The 23640-nt window shown below is 44.7% G+C and overlaps 1 protein-coding gene across 4 annotated transcripts; it reads right to left on the bottom strand.

Annotated features, from left to right (window-relative positions):
• Positions 1-1615: 1615 nt before the first annotated feature.
• Positions 1616-22997, bottom strand: SLC39A13 (solute carrier family 39 member 13). 4 transcript variants are annotated; one of them, XM_069017239.1, is made up of 11 exons: positions 22043-22132; positions 17368-17466; positions 15894-16193; positions 15330-15443; positions 13562-13680; positions 12184-12327; positions 6933-7022; positions 6344-6394; positions 5982-6114; positions 5749-5848; positions 1616-4278 (listed from the first exon to the last, which is right to left on the bottom strand). In XM_069017239.1, the coding sequence occupies exons 3-11, from the start codon at positions 16159-16161 to the stop codon at positions 4203-4205; spliced, it is 1095 nt and encodes a 364-aa protein (XP_068873340.1). In that variant the 5' UTR covers positions 16162-16193; positions 17368-17466; positions 22043-22132; the 3' UTR covers positions 1616-4202. The 4 variants fall into 4 exon arrangements, with proteins under 4 accessions (XP_068873340.1, XP_068873344.1, XP_068873343.1 ...); XM_069017243.1 differs by lacking the exons at positions 17368-17466; positions 22043-22132 and adding an exon at positions 22877-22997; XM_069017242.1 differs by lacking the exon at positions 17368-17466 and having other exon boundaries at positions 22043-22130.
• Between the last annotated feature and the right edge of the window lie 643 nt (positions 22998-23640).

Consider the following 23640-nt stretch of genomic DNA (forward strand, 5'->3'; position numbering starts at 1 on the left):
ACCTAAACTACTACTTTAATGTCCAGTTTTGAAATCCTTAGGTTTAGGGGGGATTTTTTGTTAAAAGTAGTTTTAATTGTTTCCCATGAGCATTGTTCAACTGTAGGAGATTCCAATCCTTTCACCCCCACCACTACCTCTCCCCTTGTCACTTCTTGATCTCTCAGCCACACTGAGCACAACCTAAACACCCTCCCCAGCACTTCTGCTAGCAACACTGCCCAGAACAGAATACTGCCTATCTCCCCTGAGCCCTCTGCCTGGTGGAAACATGCAGCAGCCACAGCTAAAGCTTGTTTTAACCACATTTCTGCATGATCCTCTTCTGCAGTTTGCACTGGACAGATGGGATTACCATCCATGCAGCTGCACATTAGTGCCTTCAAGGCAGACAAATTGAAAGGGCTGCTGTCAAAAGAATTTTCTTACACAGACCAGCTAAATTAAGTCTTCCACTTATTTTTCATTCCAGCAAGAATGAAAAATAATTTTCAAATACAATTACTGCTCTAGCTAACATGGAAAAACCCTTCAGTTGTAATAGCTCATTCCCAGAAAGATCCAAATAGTCGCATTTCCTAAGTCTGCAATCCTATTATGTCACCCTACTCTCCACATGAGCTCCTCAGGCTATCGTTTCAGAAGACAGGCGCTTCAGCAACACCATCATCTTAGAAAGTTCCCATGTATGAAACTCCTTCTAATTGTTCTCCTTTCTGTGGTACTGCAATTGTGTCAGAGCCATTCTTCATGGAGCCTGTGAAACAGGTAGCTGGTGAATTCAAGTTAATTTTGATTACTTTTGAGAAGGAAAAAACTATGAGGGAGGGAGCTCATAGTACAGCCCAAGAGTGCAGCACGGTAAATCCGGGGACAGATTCCAAAATGCAGATTTCTGGCAAAATCCACAGACTTGCCCTTGATCACCTACCTGCCTTCATCTTCTTCCAGCTCTTGGGTTACCATTTTCCTTCTTTTTACGGAAGATTTTGGGTAAGAGAGAGCCATGCACCATTTATAGCTGAAAATCTTCCAAATGAAGCACCTCCAAAATGCTCTGAACCCATGTTTTTGAAGGCTAGAGAATTTCCTTTTAGTCCTTTCTGGGCAATTGCTGCACACAGCCTTTGATGACTGCACCTTTGTCCTACCTGGCAGGTATCCAGCTTAGTGTTAACTGAAACCAGACAGGCCTTGAGGTTTTTTGATAAAAAAAAATAACCGATTACAGCCAAGAATGGTTGCAGAACCCTCTGAATAGTGAAGTCAGAATGCAAGCTTTCCCCTGAAAGAGGAGAAACTTACTTGGTGATGCTTTTCAGGGAACCCAGAGCAGCAGTCAAGAATTATGATTGTACCACACTGCTCCTGGACAACATTCCATGGCAGCAAAAAGAAGAAACTGGATTAGAACTTTTTCTTTCAATTGTGAAAGGCTGAGGAAAGTCTGGCAGCAGCTCAGATTCCAGACTGCTCTAGACTAACCCAGAGGTATGTCTCTGTAATTCAAATGAAATTTGAATTGAATTTTTAAATCAAAGTAAAGTAGGAACTTCAAAAAAAGCCCAAACCAACCAAAAAAAAAAAAAAAACCAAAAACCCAACAACACAAACCAACATGGAAAACCATTTATTTCATCTCTATTGTCTCCATGCAGAGCAGACCAATACAGATGAAGGGGGAAAATGCATAAGAGCAGCTGAAAAAATAGAGCTAGAAAATACAATTCTCTCTGCATTTCCAAAAGTGACAAATGTGGTGGAGCAATGCTCCATTTCCTCCCAAGGCTCTCAATCCTCAGCCCCAGGGCTGATGCAGTAGAAATCTATCAAACCCCTCCCTCCCACAAGCCCCATGCTACCTCCTACCAGGGTATCTTCCCAAGAACCACAGACTATCCATGCCTGTGATAGCAGCCAAGAAAAACAGCTCAGAAATTCTTTCTTCAGTGTCATCCACTTCACATTCCTGAACGCTGAGTATAAAATCCTGACTGTGGTTTTCAGTCTTGGCAAGGCTCAGTGCTGCTGCAACAACGCCAACTCATGGGCACTCACCTGGCAATGCCTCAACTTAAATGCCAGGCTTATTTTGGGAAACAAATCTGAGAAACAGCAGGCATAGCTTTCCGTGCAAGCCTGCTTCCTCCAGAGCCCTATTACAGGGTCTGCTTAGCTGCAGTCCCTGGGCAGGGGGAACCCCCAAAGCTACAACCAGAGGGTTGGCATACTCCCTCAGTCTCTGCAGGCTAACTGGATTAATCATCCTTCCAGGAAAGCAGGAAGTGGATGCTACCTTCAGACCTCAAGACAATTGAATTATGGAGAGAATAGTTGGCACAGGAAGACAACTTTGTAAAGAGGAATAAAACAATTGCACTAAGCCTCCCTCCTTGTTGCAGTGGAACTAGTTACTAATGTCAGTCCAGGGAAAGGAAAGCTGAAAAAATTTCAGACAGCAGTTCCTGGGCAGACAGAACTGCAAGCATGAGCTCTCCAGCATTCACTGAAAAGCAGGACAGGAGCTGTCATAAAAAAGAACTGTGTCAACAGTTCAGGAATCTCTTAGGGAAGTAATGCCTCTGCTGTGGGCAGCATACCTGCCTTGCTGCTCTGACCCAAATTGCCCTCTCAAGGCACGAGCCCTCGTGGTAAGGCCCTGTGCAGACTGGAGAGCTGTACTGCTTTACGAAAGCTGTTAAAAGACTGAGCTAAGTTGGTGCAAATCACACTGTGGCATCTGTTTTGAGTTCAGTGACTCCGCTAGTTCAATGAGAACTGTTTTTAAACTAATTTAAGCAAAGCAAGGATAAGCTCTAGAGAAGGGATGATCTAGTAATTGTGCACATCTGTGGCAATAAAACATCCCTGTGGAATTATGGCCTGGTCAGCCCTGTGAGCTGGGATGGAGGAAAGCACCAGAATTTTTTTTTATTTGGCTCAAATTGCCAAAAATTTTATCCCAAGCATCACATAACAGAAGACTCCTCTTAGAGCATACTAATTGTCACCTTTCATATCCCTTTCTCACCTTACTTAATATTTTCACCAGCAGTTTCAGCCTTCCCATTTAAGGGCTGTCAGTATTATTTCTTATCCATTCATCCTCAGCAGATGAACTCCATCCACCATGAGGTAAGAACCCCAGAAACAGACTACCATCTACAGCATCAGTTATCAGTTGCTGACCAGGCTGTAGTGTTCAAGCACCTCTGCCGTGACAGTCTAGGGGTGCTGCAGCATGCTGGGCAGGGCTAACATGCTACACCTCAAGAAAGCTCTGAAACATGGTGTGGGACAGATGGTGCCTGAATCAGGTCTCAAGAGCAGGCTCAGAGGCTTGTTCAGCTAATGGTTATGAGGAGAAGGAGCTCAGTCACAACAGCTACATGGCTTTCCCTCCAGATGTGAGCGAGCTGGTAGTATGGCAATTGAAGAAACATTTATTTATCATTTATCAGATAAACAGTTGGGGTGTGCTGGCTACTGGAGTGGTTAGGGCTGAGGCAAGTAATCTCCAAGATGAGTCATTTAATTGTAGTGACTTACCCTAAAGTGCCTCAAGCTTTTGGCTCAATTTCAACGTAAACAAACACAGATCAAAAGAGCTGGACTGCTGAGGCCAGTACTACCTTTAGGAACAAGTGGTGTCAGTGAAACACTGGGGATCAAGTTGGAAACGGTGTCTTCCCCTCTATCTCATAGCACCATCAACTTCTCATGGATAGGGGGTCCTGCCTAAAGCTGTTTATTGTTGCTTTGTCATGCCTGTTCTGCCTCCAGCCCTTAAAGTGGTAGGAAAAATCCTTTCTCTTCATCAGCTTCAGGAATCGCCTCTGTTGTTTTCATGCAAGAGCTTGGGAGGTGCAGTTCCATCGGAATGAACTGAATGAAACATCATTCATCCATAGTGGAGCAGTTGTTCAGTTCATTTCTGCCCAGTGTATCTTTTGCTCCATAAAAAGCAACCAACCAAAAAAAGAACAGAAGCCCTCATGTGTGGATTTTAGCAGAACAGGGATAGGAGAGCCAGGGAATGAAGTCTTGCACAGCCAGACCTCTCTCTCACCGGCTTCTCATTCTAGCAGCCAGATCTGCACACACACACACACGTAGGAAGTAACATTAGTGTTCCTTATTGCTTTGTAAAGCTCAGAGTCACTGTGGTGGCTCTGGGAGACATCATAAGGTCTGCGCAGAGGTCACTCAGTTGTGAGCGCGAGTAGCACCATGACTGTAATGCCTGTACACAGGAGCAGAATTTGCTGCAGGGAATTCCTGGGAAAGAAACAGGAGAATTAGGAGGAGCCATAGACCAATCCCCATAGGCAGCTGTGCAGAGCTCTCCAATGATTTGTTCTTTCCCCTTCTAAATCCACCACATGGAGAACACGACAGCTGTATGAAGTCACTAACACGGATGAGAAGATCTTCCCAGCACTCCAAATAAAGAAGCTAGCTATAAACTGGCATGTACTTGTTCCACTCAGCTGCAAGGCCCAACTCCAGGTTTCAAAATCAATTCAAGCTGATTCAGTCATGCAGCTATTCAGATACATATTCATGTCCTTTCACTCACAAGACCAGCACTTAGGCAGCATGTGCATAGACACTCTAGGGACTTCACCCAGCTAACAACTACAGTAACAGAAAAAAACCCCTAAACAATAAAATCGGCCATTCTTTTAGCAGTGTCTCAGGTTTATGCTGGATTGAAGTGACTGCGTGCCTCCCACCTCTGCATATTCTGCCAAACAACCTCTGCCAGCACAAGAGGTTACCAACCCAAATTAACATTTCTCCACAAAATGTTCCTACCTCCTCAGATAGAACTGTGGAGCTGTTTTTTTGAGCACTGTTTCAGTCAAAATTAACTAGGTGAACCAAGGCATCTTACTTGAAGTACTGAAGTTACTTGTCTTATTACAACTAAAATAGGAGGGAACATTCAGGGGCAGATCTGCCAGCAGATCTGAGAGGGCCTTTACTGTGGAACAGCTGGATTTGCACCTGCTACAGCCTTAATTAGACTGCAAGAAACTAAAATAATACAGGAGGGAAACCCAAATATACTGGAATATATGTACCAGTGCAGAAGAGAGATTTCTGAGGTGGAATACAATGGCAGACCATGAAATGCTGAGTGATAAAGAGAAGAAAACTATTCTTTTTCTACTCACACAGCAACACAGTGATATCTAATAAAAAAATCAATAAGCAAGAGTGTAAAAACCAAATAATAAGAAGCATCACTTAACACAGTACAGTCAAACTCTGCCAACTGCTGTGAAAAGGAGACTGAAGAAGCCCGAACTAATGGATAGGGTCAGAAAGGAATGAGAGAAGCATGGAAGGATAGATTCACATGGGGTTACCAGACACACACACCTCTGTGGGACCCTGGTTCAGACAGTCCCTACACCAGTACGTGCTGGAAGCTGAAAACACAGATTGGGCAGTGGTGTCCTCACTGGACATGTTTCCGAGGAACTTGCTCTATCTGACCCTAATACATACTGTGCCAGCACAATCTCTGGGACTCACCCAGGTGAAGGCTCTCATGTTTCAGAGGGCCTTTGCAGTCCCATAAATGCAATAGATAGCACTGCAGTCTATTTTGATTCCACCTTTGTCCATAGGATTTGGAAAGCTGGCAGTCATGCACTTCCAGAATAGGCACAGGAAAGGGTTATATCCCTGCCCCCTGGCAGCAAGAATTGCTGCAGCAGAACAGGAGGGAGCACTTACCAAGGATTCTTTTCCTCCAGGAGATCAGGCACAACATTTACCAAGGCAATGTACAGGAATCCTCCAGAAGTGAAAGGGAGGATCCAGGCTACTGTTTCTCCTGCACAAACACGGAAAGCTTTGGTTATTACTGAGACAGAGCCATGGGAGACAACACAAAAGGGAAAGAAGATACACAAGGATGACAAGCATTGCCTGCCCCCAATTCCCACAGAGGTCCCAGGGAACCTCACCTGCTCCTTTTGGTGACTGAGCACATATTGCAAAGCAGGCTCCTAGAATTCCCCCCAGAGCTGTGGAAAGCTGCATCTTGGCTGCACTCCAGCGGTCAAAGCCAGCCCGAAGTAGGATTGCAAAGTCTCCAACCTAAGAAAACCAAGAGCTGACAGTAAATAAACATGAATACTAAGTTGTAAGTCACAAAGGCCATTTGAAACAAGGCCAGTGCTTCAAGAGTGTTCTTGGTTTTCTTAGTCTCCCCAGAGGAAGCAGCTTTCAAGAAGACAAGAAAAGGTTAACCAGACCCAGACCTCCTCTTAGTAGACGAAGCACATTGTAATCCCCCTCACAATGGCAGGATACAAAGCCCTCTCACCTCGTGTGGGATTTCATGCAGGAGAATGGCCATTGTGGTTAGGAACCCAACCTGCAGCACAGAGAAAGCGATTAGGAAACAATCCCCGTACTCTTGGATTAGTCCCATCAGGTCCCATCCACTTACAGGGATCCAGCTGGAGCACCAGATCCCACATGACTGCAGGGTTGACTGGGAGTTTATCATTCTCACAGTCATGGTGCTCCAGCTTGGGCAATGAGCCCATAGCCCATCATCAGTGCTGAAGACCAAGGCAAAAATGCGTTAAATGTCTCTGCCTTGTTCACGTCCCTGTTTCTGAGGTGACCACTCTTACCATGTTATTCCTGGACTGCCTTTTGAGTAGATGAGGATAGGTGAACTAATCTATCCCCTAATGCCAGAACAAATGACTAACATGTCCCAAATTTGAAGAAGCTCTGCATCAGAGGATCAGGATAGGGTTGGGTTTTACTGTAGCCTGCATTTTCTTAGACAATTCCAGAAAATAGGAAGGAACTCCTCACATTTTTTGGCTGTTTTGCGTGTTGTCTCACACTTGAGATAAGGCCTCTCCATTTCAGTACACAGCTGGGGACAGAAACCTTACCTTTCTGCTAACCAGGAAGCTGGCTGCTACTGCCAGGCCGTGTGTGAAGTTATCAATGGTGTTGGCCAGCAGATTGAGGTATCCACTAATCTGCAAAGAGAAAGAAGGGCCCCTGATAAAGGAAGACATGTAAGAAGATAAAAGAGAGCACATGGCTTAGACATGGGTTATGCAGTCATGATCAGATGGGAAAGGTCAGACCACGATGCTTCTGTTGAAAATCTTAAACTATGTCAGTGCTTGAGTACACATTAAATGTAATTTTTGGTTTTAGAGTAAAACTAAGTTTTAGGGTAGGCAAGTATTGTCTGAGATTAGAATAATTACCATATGCAAATGATGAAGAGCTTTAGAAACAGAAAAAGAGAAAGGAAAAAGAAGAAAGCCAAAATGCAAGAATATACTTAATTCTAAGTCAAACCAATTTTAGCTAACACTGACTAATTTACACAGGTGACTGGCTTCAAATATGACTTGATCTTGTTTTCAAGTCATGTACTTTAATATCCAACTGTTAAAATATCTCCTCTTCAAAAGCTGGCAAGAACAATGCAACAGAACAAATGCTGATGGAATGGCTTTCTATAACTAAATAAATCTTCAAGCATTGTACCAAAAAAGTTCGTGCTTGTGGGTTTGCTTTCCCTTAACAAAGAATCAAAAGAGAAGATAGTGATGACAGTCACCAAAAAGCCACCTACTACAAGGCTGGATAGCATGTACCAGCATTTGCATATAAACACATTTCTTAAAATTACAAGCATAAAGCAGCTGCCTTCCTCACAAGACCATCTCCATATTAGACTTCCCTATCATTCTAACTAGGGTCACCTCCTGACAAAATCTGTGTATTTGACCTGAAGTGATTTACAAGGCTACCACCCCAGCTCTTTAGCTCATAGGTTTTTGGGGGTTTTCCCATCATATTTAACAAAAACTACTGCATGTGGGTCCTGAGATACTGCAGTTCACTATATGGCACTTCAGTTTAAATTATTATCAAATGGGTGTTAGCCCATATATCAGGCTGTCTCCGGACTGCAAGAACTCCAGATACAGGGCAGTATCCAATGAGTGGAGAGACTGCCTAGAAACTGTGAAGCATTAACCTCTTACTTCACCATAGCATCAGATGCCAGAGTTCTGCTGGACAAACACAAGTGCTGATGGACTTCATTAGCTCTTTTTGGTCTTGTGCTCTTCCCTGTTTCTGTCAACTCTGCTTGGGGCACCTTTCCTGTCTGTCATTTGTATGCCACAGCTCAGGAGCCTTCTGTCAAATCTCTCTATCCAAAGCACCACCATTCTGCAGGGCACTATTACTGCACTATCTTGGAGCACCTTTGTAGCCTCTAAATTTTTTAAAGTGCATTGATGACTAAATATGAAAATTAAGGATTAAGCAAAGCCTAGCCCACTTTTAAGTAATAATCTAAGTAACATCTCTACAATGAATGCAAAAGAAGATCCCTGCATGTTTTTTTAAGACAGGAAACACAAATAGAAGCATGCAGGCAGACCCAAGAATGGAGCAGTTTTACTTCTCATTCTTGATACTCTCATTCCTAGACAGTCAAATATGACTGTCTAAAATTCTCCTTTTCATGTTTTTTTTTACATGATGGCATTTTCCCCACAGGATAATAATAATTATTCACAGAAGTTTTACACAAAAATGCCTTCCCATACCACCGTATAGGGAAAAAATAGACTTCATGATTAAAACATTATGACTTTTTGTTGTCAGTGGCTTGGGCAAAAGCTGTCACTGAGAGAAGCAAAGCTTTGGAGTGCTCAGAAATAAATTGGGTTGATTTGACAGTTATGAGCCTCTGACATTTACATTCTGCAAATCCCTAATAGGATGTTCTCATTGCTCATAAAGAGCACAGCCAGATGAAGTGTTTATGTTCATGATTCAGAATTAATGTCACTGTGTAATAAAACATACTTCCACAAATCAACAAGGACTCCATGTGCCACAGGGAAAAAGAAAGAATAAGCAAGGCAAAAGTACTGTACACAATGTTTTTACTTGAGGGAATAAAGGCTGCAAGGAGGGACAGAATTGATCTATGTTTGCATGCAAAGGAAACCTCCCACCTGCCGTTTTCAAGCTAGGACAAATTCTAGCAGCAGCCAAAAAGCAGAAGTTCTAACATATATGTGGACAATGGTCAACTGATCACAACTTACTAATCATTAAGCCCTGAAGGGTGACTGTGTTCATTTAAATAGTATCTTCCCCTTTTTGTCTGCTGAAAAAATAGGGGTTTCTGAGTGAATAGTAGAACCAAAAAAATCTGTCAGGCTATGGATTTCACTCTTTTCTTCACGAGTACCTACTCTGCTCCCTGCCCAGCAGCGTGGCGTGGCAGCCACGTCCCCAGCCAGGCGGAGCTGCCGGGCAGCACGCAGTGCCCGAGCTCTGACTGCGGCTTTCAACAGGGCATTACTTTGCATTCCTCCTCTACTGTCATGCTGATGTTTATGGAACTTGCAGAAATTTGATCACCCTCAAGACTCCTAACCTCTCTTGAACTCAAGGAAAATTAATTATGGGTTCAAAAGTTATTGAAAATGAAGGGCAGAACAGATGGACAGACAGATGGAATGACTGCTTAAGTTGTTGCCTAAGGAAACAGGCTAACAACGCAGGAGTATCTTGGTAGGTTTGATAATTTCCACCCTACCAGGAAGACTATTAAAATATTCAAATTATATGATCAGAAGGTAGAAAGTTAAAACTACGCCCATTAAGTCTTTGGTTTCTAATTCATGCATATTGACATACATCGTCTGAACAGATGTGTTAGGATTTTAAAGCTAGAAGGGCGCTCCATGGTTGTCTAAACCTTCCACATAACACAACTGAAAGAATTTAATTTAACTTGTGCACAAAGTTCATTGTTTCTTAAGTTACAATGTACTCTGTAGAGAGCAGCTTAAACCACAGCTTAAAGCTGACAAGTGACAAAAAATCTGCTATCTCTAAGGTAAGTTGGTCCATTGGCAAGTTCCCCTCAGAGAGTTGTCTCTAAGTTCTAGTCTGCTACTGTTTGCTGTAGCTGTAACTATTCAAATTTAGTCATTCCTCTTACATGGGTATTTGCATACTCTAAGTCACCCCTGACCTGTCATGACTACAGAGCTAAACTAAAGAAAACCACTTATCATGTTCTGCAAACTTAAAATATTATTTAATCTCTTTCCTGACTCCTTCACAAATTATCAGTAGTATTTTGGATATTTGGAATAGCACTACTGGAAAAAGTCAGATAGCTGTTTCACTACTGCTATACAGAAAGAGGAACTCTCACCTCTCCTCTTACATATTATTTCCTACTCACCCATCCTCTTCTGGCTGTAGCATCATAAGGGAAGAATGTGTTCAGACAATTTCCTACAGTAATCCTCATATGATTTTCCAAGGCATTGACTATCTAGAAACTATCCCTATCTTGTAAATACGATCTGCAGTCCTTCTTAATCTATTCCTTGTAATTGCATGTATCAAAACCTGTTAAAAATTTAGCACTTTTGATGAAGTTACTCAGTTTAGCTGCTATCACTGACTTCATGCAGTCACAATGTGCCATTTATGTAATGCAGTACCTGCAAATGTGAAGATACACTGTTTTTATAAATAATGACTTAGAAAAATCATATCCCACCAGTGAACAGATTTGAGGGGGGCTGCATTAAACCAGTCCCTTCTGATAACATAGAATAACAGATTTTTAATACAGCTAATATTAGCAAAGTTGATTAGAATGAGGGAGAAAGTTATGTTTTATATACATCTGTCATGACCTTTATTAAACAATTTTATGCCTGAATAAAAGGCAGGAAAAATGTCTCATTGGTAAGAATTTATCTTACATAAAATCATATCAATTAGCATTAATTACCTTTTTTTAATATTAGCACTATGCCCTGAGTAATTGTATCCCCTATCAGTGTTTCATTTCTACTTGAAATCAGCAGTCTATAGTTCCTTATATAAACCCTTCCAAAATTAGGGCACAACGTTTCATAACCCAGTAATACTGGTATCTTCACTACTACCACCTCTAGAAACATCCACATGGCACCTTGCAGTTTGTGCAGTGTTATGTACAGATTACATGAATGTGACAGATGTCAAAAATACTCAGTGACCTCAGCATAACGTTGATGTTCTGTAGGAAGAGCTATAAAGTTACAGCAAAACAGATTTAAAATAGAAAGACTGAAGAGCTTCTGCCTGACCACATATCCAGCTTTGGGCTAGTTCATGCAAGCACACTTTCTGTTTATAGCTACTCTCATACAATCTTGCACATTTTTATGGGCTTTCAAACTCAAATTGTAGGTCCTCCTTCACCAAAGCAGTTGTTACTCTCCCACTTGTAATGTTCACTCAGAAAAGGGTTTTTCCACAATACAAAGATAGTAACATTGAACTGAAAGCAAGGCCAGTATAAGGGTTATCCACTTCCCAATGGTACAGGACTCCTCTTCCACCTCCAGTCCTATAAGCTTGCTGATTTCCCTTATCCCAGCACTACAGGCTGCCTGTCTACATGCCAAGCTGATTCAAGAAGTTAAGTTAGGAGAGAAACAGACCGGGGGGTGGGAGGTGGGTGTGTGGGTGTAGACAAGCAAATTCTTTGCCTGTTTAGCTCCCTGAATAGGCTCATTGTGAGGTCAGATGAGATCCAGTGCAAAGGAAGCAATGGGAAATACAGGTTTGGAGACAGAAGTGGACAAGAAGTCCTTTTTGGCAGCAGATAAACTGATAATCTGAGAAACTGAACTTTTAAGTTCTACACCGAGTAGCTTCAACACACTTCCTAAAGGTGTCAAAACACTTCCAAAAGGTGCCTTAAAAGGAAAAGTGCAGCTCACAATCAGTACAATGCAGGCAGTAGGGAACAGAGAAATCATGGTGCAAAAAATTAGGCAAATGAAGACATACTGACTATAAAATACAGAGTAACAAAACATGAAAGTCTGTATTTTTGGTATCAGAATTCAGCCAAAACACACATCATCAGACTTATGCCTTTATAATACTGGCTTTGCCTCTTCTGCATACGCTGCAGTGTAGATTTTCTCCAAGTCTATTTTCTCCCTGCTGTGACCAGGACAGACACTTTGACAGAACAAAATTAAACACCACTTGAACGCTGAGTTCCCCACTCAGGCACAGTTCTTTCCACAGACAATTCCTGACTAAAAAGTGAAGGGGAGTTTGTGCGTGTCTTACCTTGATTCTGTTGGTTTTTGGACCAGACTGGAGAGAGGAGCCATTACAATGAGCTCGTGTTCTTTGGGACTGGCCTGCCACCTTTGGCAGGGGGCACCCACTTCCATTGGGAATCTTTCCAGATGGTGCTTTGGAATCACAGTCCTAAGTCAGGGGAAACAAACTTGTCACTGAATGTTTTTCAGTGATGAATGTGCATGAATCAGGATCAGAAATCCAACCTTCACCCTTAATCCTTTTGTCCTTACAATGTGACTCAGCAGCTTTGACACCCCAGTTTAATAACAACTGCCAGAAATGAGACAGCTTCAGAGAGCATTCTGAGATCTGCCCTGAAAGGCACCAAGAGCTAAGACCTCCCAGTCCTCAAAAGAAACAGAAAGAGGAGGAATTGGAGTCACAGTCCCTTGGCATGGGTCAGGTTTCACTAGAAAGATAAGGAACTGAGCCTGCCCCACCTGTTAGCAGCTGCTGCCCAGAGAAATACAACTCCATCTGGGCAGGAGATGGGAGGGAAAAGTGTCCTGCTCTCCCCAGTGCATCAGAATAACTAAGTCTACAGAATTATTCTACAGCCAGGATCATCATCTTCCAAACAACAAGACATTTATCTAGGATTTCAGCCTCTCTCTAAATGAGATGAAGTTCCCTTCAGGCATTAAAGTCTCACATTGAGTCAAAGTTAACACCTAATTGCTCTTATGTAGCACCTGACCTGCAGTTTCACCTCTCAAAAGTCATGGCACAGCAAGGACTGAACAGTCTAAAGGAGCTGCAACTAGGAGTTGTGCAGATGTCTGAAGACTAGGTGCTCTTCGCTATCTTGGAATTGCCTTCTGGTACCTCATCTACATCTCACCTTTGCAGCTGGGTGACTCCTTTGAACTTAGTATCACCTGGCCAGTCATAAACCCCTTCTACCACACAAAGTTACCCAAACAAACATCTGGTCCATGACATAACCAAGAAGAAACATCTTCAAGAAGGCTGGCCTTTGTCATGACTGAGAACCCAGGAAGAGAATGAGTCATGATGGGTCAGTGGAACATGCATTGGCAAGCTGCCACCCCTCAGAGCTTACTTGAGCAAAAGTCTCATTTGCAGAGTGCTGCAGCTCCCAGTCCCCACAAAAGAGGAGCTCTCTTTTACACTTATGACATAAAGAACAAAACCAAACCAGAAGTGAGAAATCTCAGTCAAAACCACAGAACAAAAGCCTGAAGATGAAATCGACAGACCAGAGGCAAAAAAGTGGCAATGGGCAACGACAAAGTACTCACAGCTACGGATCATTTCCTGATGCTGTCAGGGCAGATGAGGTGTTTAGTACAGAGCTTCAAATGTAAGAGCACTCCCTCCCCTCAGGCTGCTAACTTACCATACCAGGGTACTCCTCCTCTTTCTCTAGGAAGATCTTCTCTAACACCAGGAAGGTCAGGAAACCAATGATCACCCAGAGACCCAAAAGCTTCTGCTGCTGAAAGCTCTGCCCTTCTCCTGAAGAACAAAAGAGAAATCTTCATGCCTCTATGAAGTACATAGTTTTTCATGCATTTCCAAGACAAAAAAATAAATGACAATAGAAAAACTCCATGCGAGGTAAGAGAAGTAAAGACATCTCGAAACAGATTAGTTTAACTCGCTCATTCTTGATCTAACAGATATCATCATCTTAAGATACTCAGAGTGAGAGCTACCATCCCTTTTTCTGCACTACCTCCACCCAGAATATTTCCCGGTGACAACACCGGGAATTTTCCTGAACTCCAGAGGCAAGTGAATATTACATCAACAAAAATACAGCAGGTATACCTACTGAGCAGCAAGCCCTGACATGAAATCCGCCATTAGTGGAGTTACAGACTCACCTTCCCCTTTCTGCCACACCTCAGCAAGTTATTAAGCCCAAAGCTATAAACTTCCTTTTCAATTACAGGCAAGCTTGTGAGATGATAATGATAACCCATTCAGCCTCACTGAAGAAATGGAAATTGCATTGCAATGGAAGAACAGAACGACTCTGTAACAGGACTTAAATGGGTCAAGGAAACCTTTATGCTTCAGGACAGTCTGAGAGAAGCAAACAAGCTTAAGCAGGAAGACAGAGTAATTTGGGAACCACTGTAGAAAGCGGTGAAAAAAAGGACAGCAGGTTCTGCTGACAGTGCTAGAGCTGTGAGGAAGAAGACTAAAGGCCCAGAGATTTGAAACCCCAGGACACAGGTGCAAGAAAGTCTGGGAAACCCAGGGCATCATCTTCCCTCTCTCACATTTTCAGCAGGGAAATGACTTCTTGGTTTCCCAACAGGTGGGATGCAGCAGCACTTGCCTTCTATGACATCAGTTTGCTGAAGCAGAGATACAAACATCACAGGTTTCGGCAAACTTGGCTATCTGAGGGATGAAGGAGCTACACTGATACTACAAAGTCTATACCAGCTCAGGGTTTAGTTTGCTGGCAAACACAAGTTTCTGCCACCTGAATTTCCTTTTTCTTTCTCTGCGCGACCCTCCAATCTTAATTATGGCTCTATAGACAATGTTCCATGATTTCTCATGGAGCAAAGATTACAACACATGAGCTCCCATAGATCAAAGCATCCAACAGACGGGCCCCAGTTAGTACCTAGAAAGAGGCTCTATGAGTAACACCGTTATAGGGACAGATTTGTTAAAAAGGTGCACCTGATTCCCAACTAAAATGGTGAACATGGTCATGTACCAGACCACATACACATTCATAACCTGCCATAAGGTTAAAGAAGCAATCCCTTTCCTTAAAGAAAGCACAAAGGAAAATCAACAGAGATTTACAGGAGTCCAAGGCAAGATAGAAGTCAATAGACAAGAAAACCATTCCAAGTTACTAAACATGAAGAAACCACAGTCAACTGAGGAAGCCTCTAATTTCAAAGTCTTTGGAGGACTGCTGAGTACAAAGATGAAGTATTATGTGTGTTGTATTTTTCCTCACATCCTTCCCTAGGCATTTGCTTTTATATACTGCATGAAAAAGGATACCAGCCTAGACCAGTTTTTGGGCTGACCCAGACTGGCTGGTTTTGGGCCTTCAAGATGGAACAGACTCAAAACATGTAGCAGAAGGCATAGGACAAGCTGCTTCCAGGGACATAAGACTCTCATACCTGTTGTTGCACTGCATGTGTAGGCCCAGGCTTCAGGAAGTAAGTGCAGAAACACATTTCCCAGTAGTCCACCAATTGCAAAACTCAACAACTGCTTCAAACGGTGTGACCCAGCTAAATTTAAAAAAAAAAAAAAAAAAAAAAAAAGGAAGAAAAAAGAAGCAAAAAACCGATCACTACTCAGCCAGGAGCCAAAACAACTCCAGCTGAGATTTTGCACAAAGAAACCCAAATTGGAAGCATCTGCAAAGCAGCTTTCAAAGGAGAGAGCACAGACTAACTGGAGTGCAAGAAAAAGCCCTTGCACCACTTGGCTGGGACAGAAGTGTGTGGGAGGGTCCTCAACCAAGCAGGGTGAAAAACAATTTGTACAAGCTCCATCCAGGGCTTATATTTGTCAAATGACTCCCTTTCAAATTCACAGGTATGGACTAAAGCACCAAAAACAGACTGTCTATTTTAGAGAATAACATTTCTGTGACAAGGTCCTGTTCACCACTGTGCTGCTCTGTCACGTCCCAGGACATGTGGCTTCAGAAAGGCCAATGCAGTTGGCAGGTTTACCTTCTGACCGCAGCTCCGCTCCTGTCTCAAGGGGGATCACCAGCAAGGGGAAGACCCCACTCAGCCCCACCATGAAGGAACCGATGAGGGAACAGATCCAAGCATCCAGCCGCTCGCTGCTGAAAAGGTGTCCCCAGGACTCTGCCTCCTTGTCACACAGAGAGCCAGAACTAGCAGCAACATGACTCCTCGGGAGCTGCTGAGCTTCACAGGCCGCGATCAGAAACAAGGAGAGCGTCCCATCAAGCAGAAGTTTTTGTTTTGTCATTGCTAAGTGGTCTCAGCCAGGCTGGCCAATCTCTGAAAAGGGAAGGGGAAAGCAGTCCTGAAAACATGCTCAACTCTCTGTCCCACCATCCCAGAGAAAAAGCCTTGGCCACACCAACCCCTCCCTTCAGTGTCTTAGCACAGGTATGAATACCCATGTGGAACACCTGAAACTCCTCCTGATTTCAACACAGCAGTAAAGGACAGAGAGGCTGTTTATCAGTGGGTGTATGAAACTGCACAAGACATCTTGGGAAGGCATCCTGCTTTCACTATTTCCCTTCAGATGGGCTGGACAAGGACTCCAGGTACCCTTGTTCTTGCCCTTCAGTGTTCCAAGGCTTCAGAAAAAGGTACTGATCAGAGATGCTACCCAGGTAAGTCTCCTCTTTGTCATGGAACAGCACCCATATAAGAAATAAGGATGCAAGACAGGCAACATAACAGAGGTCTGTAAACTCATGAGTGGTGAAAAGACGGGGAACAGGGTAGATTATTCATCATCTTGTCAGACATAAGTGCTGACACCCATCCACATGGAGCCAGTCAGGGTCAGCTTCAAAACAAACAAATGTGACACTTCATCAGCAAGTAACTTGTGTGGTAGCACTTCTCCAAAAACGATGAAAAATTTTACATCAAAAGTCAGGACAAGTAATAGAAAGACAAATCTATTGATGGTTAATGGTTAAACAGCTCACATTAGGCTCAGGAAATTCCCTGATATGAGAGGAGTTGGAGACTGGAGTGTACTTGAAAAATACCATATCTACTTGTCCTGTTTTTATCCTTTAAGTCTCTTAGTCAAAATCAGCACAGCTGTTAATAAGAGCTCTGCAGTCACAAGAAAACTGGAGAAGAGGGCATGTTAGAAGTGAAAAACAAAGATAATTACACTCATTGACAAATAGGGAAGGAAAGCAAACTATGTAAAGGCTAAAGTACAAATGCTCCTTCAATCTCCAGAAGAAAAAGTGAAACGTGACAAGCAAAATGAATTTGGAAATGGGAGAAAAGGGTGGGTTAGGAAAAGATAGACCTAACAAATGTACACAAAACAGCTCTTCAGTGAGAGGTAATAACAGCATTCACCCGAAAGCATGTAAGAAACCAGTCTAATCTCTGAAGCATTAGTGACCATATTTGAAAATTTACAGGAGTATGGGAAGGCCACAAGAAGGCTGGAGAAGCATCATGCCTCACCTACCTTTATTAAATGAAAAAAAAAGGTGGGAGAAGTTACACACCAGTAACTTCAATCCTCTGAAGGACTCTTGATCAAATTAAATGATCAGTTTGTAGTTACCTATAAGATAAGAAATTGATAAAGATATCAAAGCATTAAGTAACAGCCAGATAGAAAGGGACCTGAAATTCTCAAGACAAAACTCACAGTGTTGGAGCCAATCTAAGGGCCCACTGTGGATGAAAAGGGTGGTGTTACCACCTTGTCCCCCCACCACTTCAGGAAGCATCACCTCTCCATGATCACACCAGACTCCACCAGTGAGCAACATCAGAACAAACAAGCAGGAAAAACGACTTTTTTTAAACTCATGGCCCTTTGCCAGTTTCAGTCCCTGAATAAAAACACTGCAGGAGCAAGGCCAAGCTGCAATCAAAAGCAATCAAAAAGAAATTAAGGGACAGTGTCCCATGACTCCTTCGAAAGAGAACACCAATCTCCAAGCACAGTGACCATGGACATCAGGAGCAGGGAGGCAAGAAGGAATCACTGAAGACACTGGCTTGGCTAGTTGTGCAAGGACCACTAATGCTATCAATTTTTTCTTACAATGGAAAAAAATAAAATCCCTCAACACAGCAAGTTCAAACCAGCTCAGGATTTTCAGGCATCCTATTGTAGTGTTTTGATCTGGCTGCAAGAACCCCACATGTACTTGTAGCCTGCTATCAAACCAATCTCAGTAAAGATCAGTACAAAACAGTACACTAAGGGCAGGGGAGGCAGGTGTGGAACCAAATGGAAATGGCAGAACAGTAATTCCAACATGCCACAAAGAACAAGCATACACTGATTGAGAAATTAGATTCAAGCCAGCAGGCTTATGTTGCTACACAAGGGTAAATGTCATCCTGGGACACAGCAGTAGTGCCATTTTAGGCCTCACACAGGTAAGACTTTAGCCAACAGGCCACATCCAGCCCCACATATTCTTCCTCATAAAACACATGCAGAAATCTGAGAAACTGCAGTGGAAAGAAACAAAAATTAAGAGTGTAGAGAGCATGACCTGGAAAAAAACCAGGGACCTGGGTGCGTTTAGATTTAAAAAGATAACACCAAAGGAACAGAACAGCCTGCATACATTGAAAGTCACAAGAAAGGGGGAAAGTGCTCAACTCTGCCTCCACATCAGTTCCAATGGTAAACAAGATTTAGCCTGAATATGAAGAAACAAATTTACCTACTGCCAAAGTGGTGATACACTAAAAAAGGTTATCTAGGATGCAGAATCTCCAGCACTGTTTTTTGTTGGGGTTTTTTTGGTTTGTTTTGGGGTTTTTTTGAATTTTGAGAAAAAAACAGCCAATGCAGATACCAATTCATTGCAAAGATTAGATCCCTACTTTGAAGTCCTTCAGGCCTACAACCCTTCCAACCCTCAAGTGGGCCTGATGGACATCCTCATCCTTTATGATGGGATTAGACCTATAAAATGGCTGAGAACTTTGTGAGGAACACACCAAAAATAAATCAGAATTATACAACTATACATGCTTATGAAGAAGCAACAAACACACATAGCTCAGCACTGATGGGAAGCAGCACAAATCTCTTCTGCAACATCGTCACAGCTTTTGAGAATCAATCTGGAAAAGTAAATACTGCAATTGATTCAACAGGTCGATTTCATGCATTTCATTCTCCACACTCACAACCCACATAAGCCCCAAAGGACACCTGAAAGGGTCTTTGAGACTGAGAGGCAGTAGCACACAGGACAAAGGGCACATCCAGGACTCTGAAAAAGGTCTGCATACTTGGCTTCATGTCCCTCTTCCAGCTGCAAAAGGCATCAGGTTCCTCCATAAGGGGATGGTGGTGGAAAATAAATGGGTATAAAGGTGTAAAAAACTGATTCCCCTAACTCACATTAATGTCGGTCAATTTTCTGTGGCCCACAGGTTTTTATTCTGCTGTTACTCACATGAGGGAAAAGCAGCACATTTCTTTACTCCTGTGCAGTCACACCATCATTATATCATGCCCCAGGAACAACCTCCTATCTCATGCAATAAATTCCTCATGTTTATAAAATATCTACGAGAAACTCCGTGTATTGTTCAGGACACACCTGAACTGCTCCTTGTGTCCAGCTAATTATTTAGAGCGTATTCCCAGCATTCCATTCCAAACACATCATAACCTCATTCCAAACACATCATAACCACTTGCTCAAAAAAAGAAAAAGCACTTTTTATCTCTACAGCCCCGTTGCTTCTCCATCTCATTAGTACATTAGCAAAGTCTCTAAATTCAAACATTCAAACTGGTTGCTCCTATGACAAATATTTAAGTGGAAGAAAATAAGCAGTGAAGACACAGTCATAGGAAAAAACTGCTCAAGAGGAAAATAATACCCTGTCAAAACAGTTGCAAAGGGTGGAAGAAGTCTCTACCGACCCTTAATTTTAGACAACAGCATCTGTTTTAGGAACCCAGTCAGAGAACGTCTTGGGAAATTTCTAGAGAAAGCACTGCAAGTTCTCAGAGACATCTGTGGCCACAAGGCAGAGGCATAACCGGGTTTAGAGATGTGTTTTCTCAAGAAGGGTTTCTCACATATTTAAGAGCATGCAACTCTCTGGGAGAAAAATAGCCAGCGGGTCACTGACTTAGCAGTTTTGACAATTCTCTGTCTGGGATCACAGTTCCCAGCTGTGCTTGATTCACAGACTAGTGACCATTATCACTGGCAGCACTCTCCAGAGCACCACGTGTCTGAGCATTCAGGAGTCAGCTCTGCTCAGCTCCTGCAACGACCACAGGACTAGAACAACCATTAGGTTTTCCCAGCCCAGAAAGAACAAATAAATGAGAATTTGCCATTTACAAACTCCTGAGCAGGGGCAGAGGAAGCTGCGCATCAAGCCAGGCAACCCATGAGGCTCCTAGGCCCTCCCCTACCTCATAGTGCTCACTGAGCACCTCTGTAGCTGGCAGTGACTGAGAAAATACGGACAAAATTAAAATGCCAAGGCAAAAACCTACTGGAAAGAAAAAATGAAATACTGACATGATGACTATGCTTCTATCTGTTAACTCTTTTCCTAGATACTCTGCCCTCTCAGACCACACTCTCAATGCAATTGCTCATTGCCACATAATAACATTTTAAATGTTGTTGAAGGGAAAAAAATTAAAAGAAAAGGCTTTTTTACAAGTGTTTTGCCTGGAAGCCAGTTGCCTGGTCTTACAGTTGCAGATGAGTACTGCATGGAATGGAAAAAAGTTCTTTTCCAGGGAGGAAGCATAATTTTCAGCCAAAAAATTCTACATGAGCCACCTCCCTCCATTAGCCCCGTGGAGAGTTTTGAATTCCTCCTGGAAACTCTGACCTCGGCAGAGGCACAAAAGGTCTCCAGTACTCCGTGAGCACTCCCTTCTCTCTGAATCACTGCCCATCTCCAGGGAATGGACTGCTCTGGTGGGACCCTTCCCTTTTGCCTCATCCCTCTCATAAAAAACCACTCTGCACAGACTCACATTTCTGCAAATGACAGCGTGCGCAGCTAAAAGCTGGGGACGCACAGGGTTACAAAAAATGGGGTATCGCAGATCAGAACAGATTACAGAGCCGGGACAAACCTACGAATTGGCAAGGAAGGCAACTGAAACCGACTGAACGCTAACGGAGCTTGAGAGACTGCGACTCCTTCCCCATCCTGCATCCTTTCATCCCTAGGATGAAAAAGGGAAGTTTGAGGACCGGGCAATGGCGTTCATTCCCTCTGGGCTAGGTGGGATTTCTCTCCTCCCAGCCTACTCTCCGTGGCAGCCCGAAGCACAGCCCAGGCAGACGGTCCCGCTCCCGCTACCCTCGCCCAGCCCGGGCCGGGCTCCGGCCCCGCTCTCACCGCAGGCGACTGACGCGGCGGGCCCGCTCGTGGCATTGTCTCACATCGCGGCGGATGGGACAGACAGCGAGGGTTTTCCATTAGAGGAACGCTGAGCGATGCAAAGCGAGACATATTCGCCGCGGGGCGAATTAGTAACGAACGCTGCTCACGCACCTCACTGGAGCAGCACATTAGTTGCCGCCCGGGGTCCCTGTGCCACTGTGGCCGCGCAGACCCGGCCCCCCCCGCTCCGCGCGTTCCGCGGGGCAGCCCCTGCGCCGAGACCTTCTCGCGGCATCGTCTGCCGGAGGAGGGACTTCCAAAACTTTCTCAGCTGCGTCCCGCGGGGACTGAGCTCGCAGCCCCGGACACCCCCGCAGCGGCAGCTGCACGGCGCCGCTTCCCCGGCGAGCTGCGGCAAAAGCGGGCTGCAAGGGAGGACGCGGCCCCGGGAGCCCAGGGGCAGCCGGGGCCCCGGAGAGGGCGGCGCGCAGCCCACGGTCCCGCCGGGCCGGGACACGGCTACCGGCAGCAGCGGCCCCGCCAGGCGCTCCCCGCCACGTCTTTCCCAAAGTTGTGGCTCGCTCGGCCGGGCCAGGCCAGGCCCCGCCAGAGCCGGACTCGGCTCCGCTGCGTGCGGCGCTGCCCGCCTCCGCTCACCCCGTCCCACCGCCGCCCGGGGCTGAGCTGAGCAACGCTGCCGCACCCGGCCCCCACCGTCCCCCCTCGCACCGCAGCGGCCGTGACCCGGCGACCTCCGCCCCCGGCTGCGCCCCCGGGCTGCCAGCCGCAGTTACCGTGCGCCGCCGCCGCCGCCGTGCCCCGGGCCGCCGCTGCCATCCAGCCGCGGCTCGGCGCGGGCCTGCCCCGCCCGGCGGCCCCTCGGCTCCGCCTCCCCCGGCCGGCCACGTCGGTCCCGGCCTCCTCGGCTCCCCCGCCGCCGCCCCGCTGGGCACCCGCCGCCGCCCCGCGCTTCCGGCCGCCGGGGCTGTGTCCAGCCGGGCCGGCGGGGCGGGAGCGGGGCTGCCCACGGGCACGTCCGCACGGCGGAACAAAGTGCCGGGAAACAGCCCCTCGCGGCTCGTACGCGGTGCAGTGTCTGTACACATCGCCCCAGAGGGCTGCTGGGACACAAACGCGCGTGCTGTGCGAGACCCGGACTTCTGGAACATGCTTGCTGGAATTTTTTTGCTTTATTTTTTAATCTCCCTAAATGGATTATAAATTCTTTGGGCTACAGATGTGTAGAGACAAGCACAGTGTGAAACCAGTTTTTGAGCAGGATTTCTGGAAGTTGTTAGAGCAGAAGAAAGCGTGGCTGAGGACTAAGCCTTGAAATGCTTTTAGAAGATAAAATGACTTTTAAACAAACTTGCTTCCTCCTCACAGGTTCACTGCAACTTTCATAATAACTTGTGAAACCCCAGAGCTTAAGCACTGGTGTCCTATTAGTGGGGAAGGTTACCCACGGTTCTTGCAGAGATTTGCAGAAACTGCGTGTGCTTAGGAAACTAGGTCAGAAGAGAATAAATATGTACTTTTATAAAAGTCAAGCTGGGTTGGACCTATATTGTTTCCAATACAGGCACTTTGCAAAAGGTACTGATGTACCTTTAAGTTCCATCTCTTACCATTTTCCGTGAGACACAGAACTTGCTTCTCGTTCCAGTTTTCGGAATGAATCCTATTTCCCAAGAAGGCAGTGCTGATGTTGGTGCTTCTTGCTACGGTTTCGCCCGAGCCTCATTACATCATACCAATGTCATGCCCTGGAGCAGGAGTTAGGAATTAAGGCAGCCGCAGTCGCCTGCAATGGTTTAGCTGCTCTTTGTGCATTCATGTAACAGCAGCACAGTCCTACAGGCTACTGCGCTGCAAATGCAGTTAAAGATAAGTTGTATCTTTCTCACTTACAAGCGGAATGTTTATATAGAAGCCGAACTCAGAAAGCAAATTTTTAAGAGAATGTATTTTGCATTTTGTTCCCAAATTGTACGATTTATGGTTTTTGTGTTTCACAGCTGCCTTCCTACTGCTTGAATAACTATCATCAGCTTTCCTGAGCCTTGCTCCAGTGACACAGTTCCCTGTGCCGATGGAGCACAGCTGTGATTATCACAGTTACAACAGGCACCCCCTCAGGTAAACCAAGCGACACCGAGAATTTCAACTATTGCAATCAGTAGTGGTAACCATAGTCTCAGTGAAATGAGTGGGAATTTACTTTTGACTCCAGTGATGCAGAAATTCACTCCAAGGCTCTCAGTTTTTATGACATCCTGCTGTAAGTCAATACAGGAAGAATTCTGCATTAAATGTTCACTCAGTACCTCATGTCATCAGGTGTCAGCTACTGTGCATCAAATAGAGCTTTTACACAGTTGGTTGTTCTGTA

The sequence above is a fragment of the Aphelocoma coerulescens genome, chromosome 5 (assembly GCF_041296385.1).
Source record: "Aphelocoma coerulescens isolate FSJ_1873_10779 chromosome 5, UR_Acoe_1.0, whole genome shotgun sequence".
Taxonomy (NCBI): Eukaryota; Metazoa; Chordata; class Aves; order Passeriformes; family Corvidae; genus Aphelocoma; species Aphelocoma coerulescens.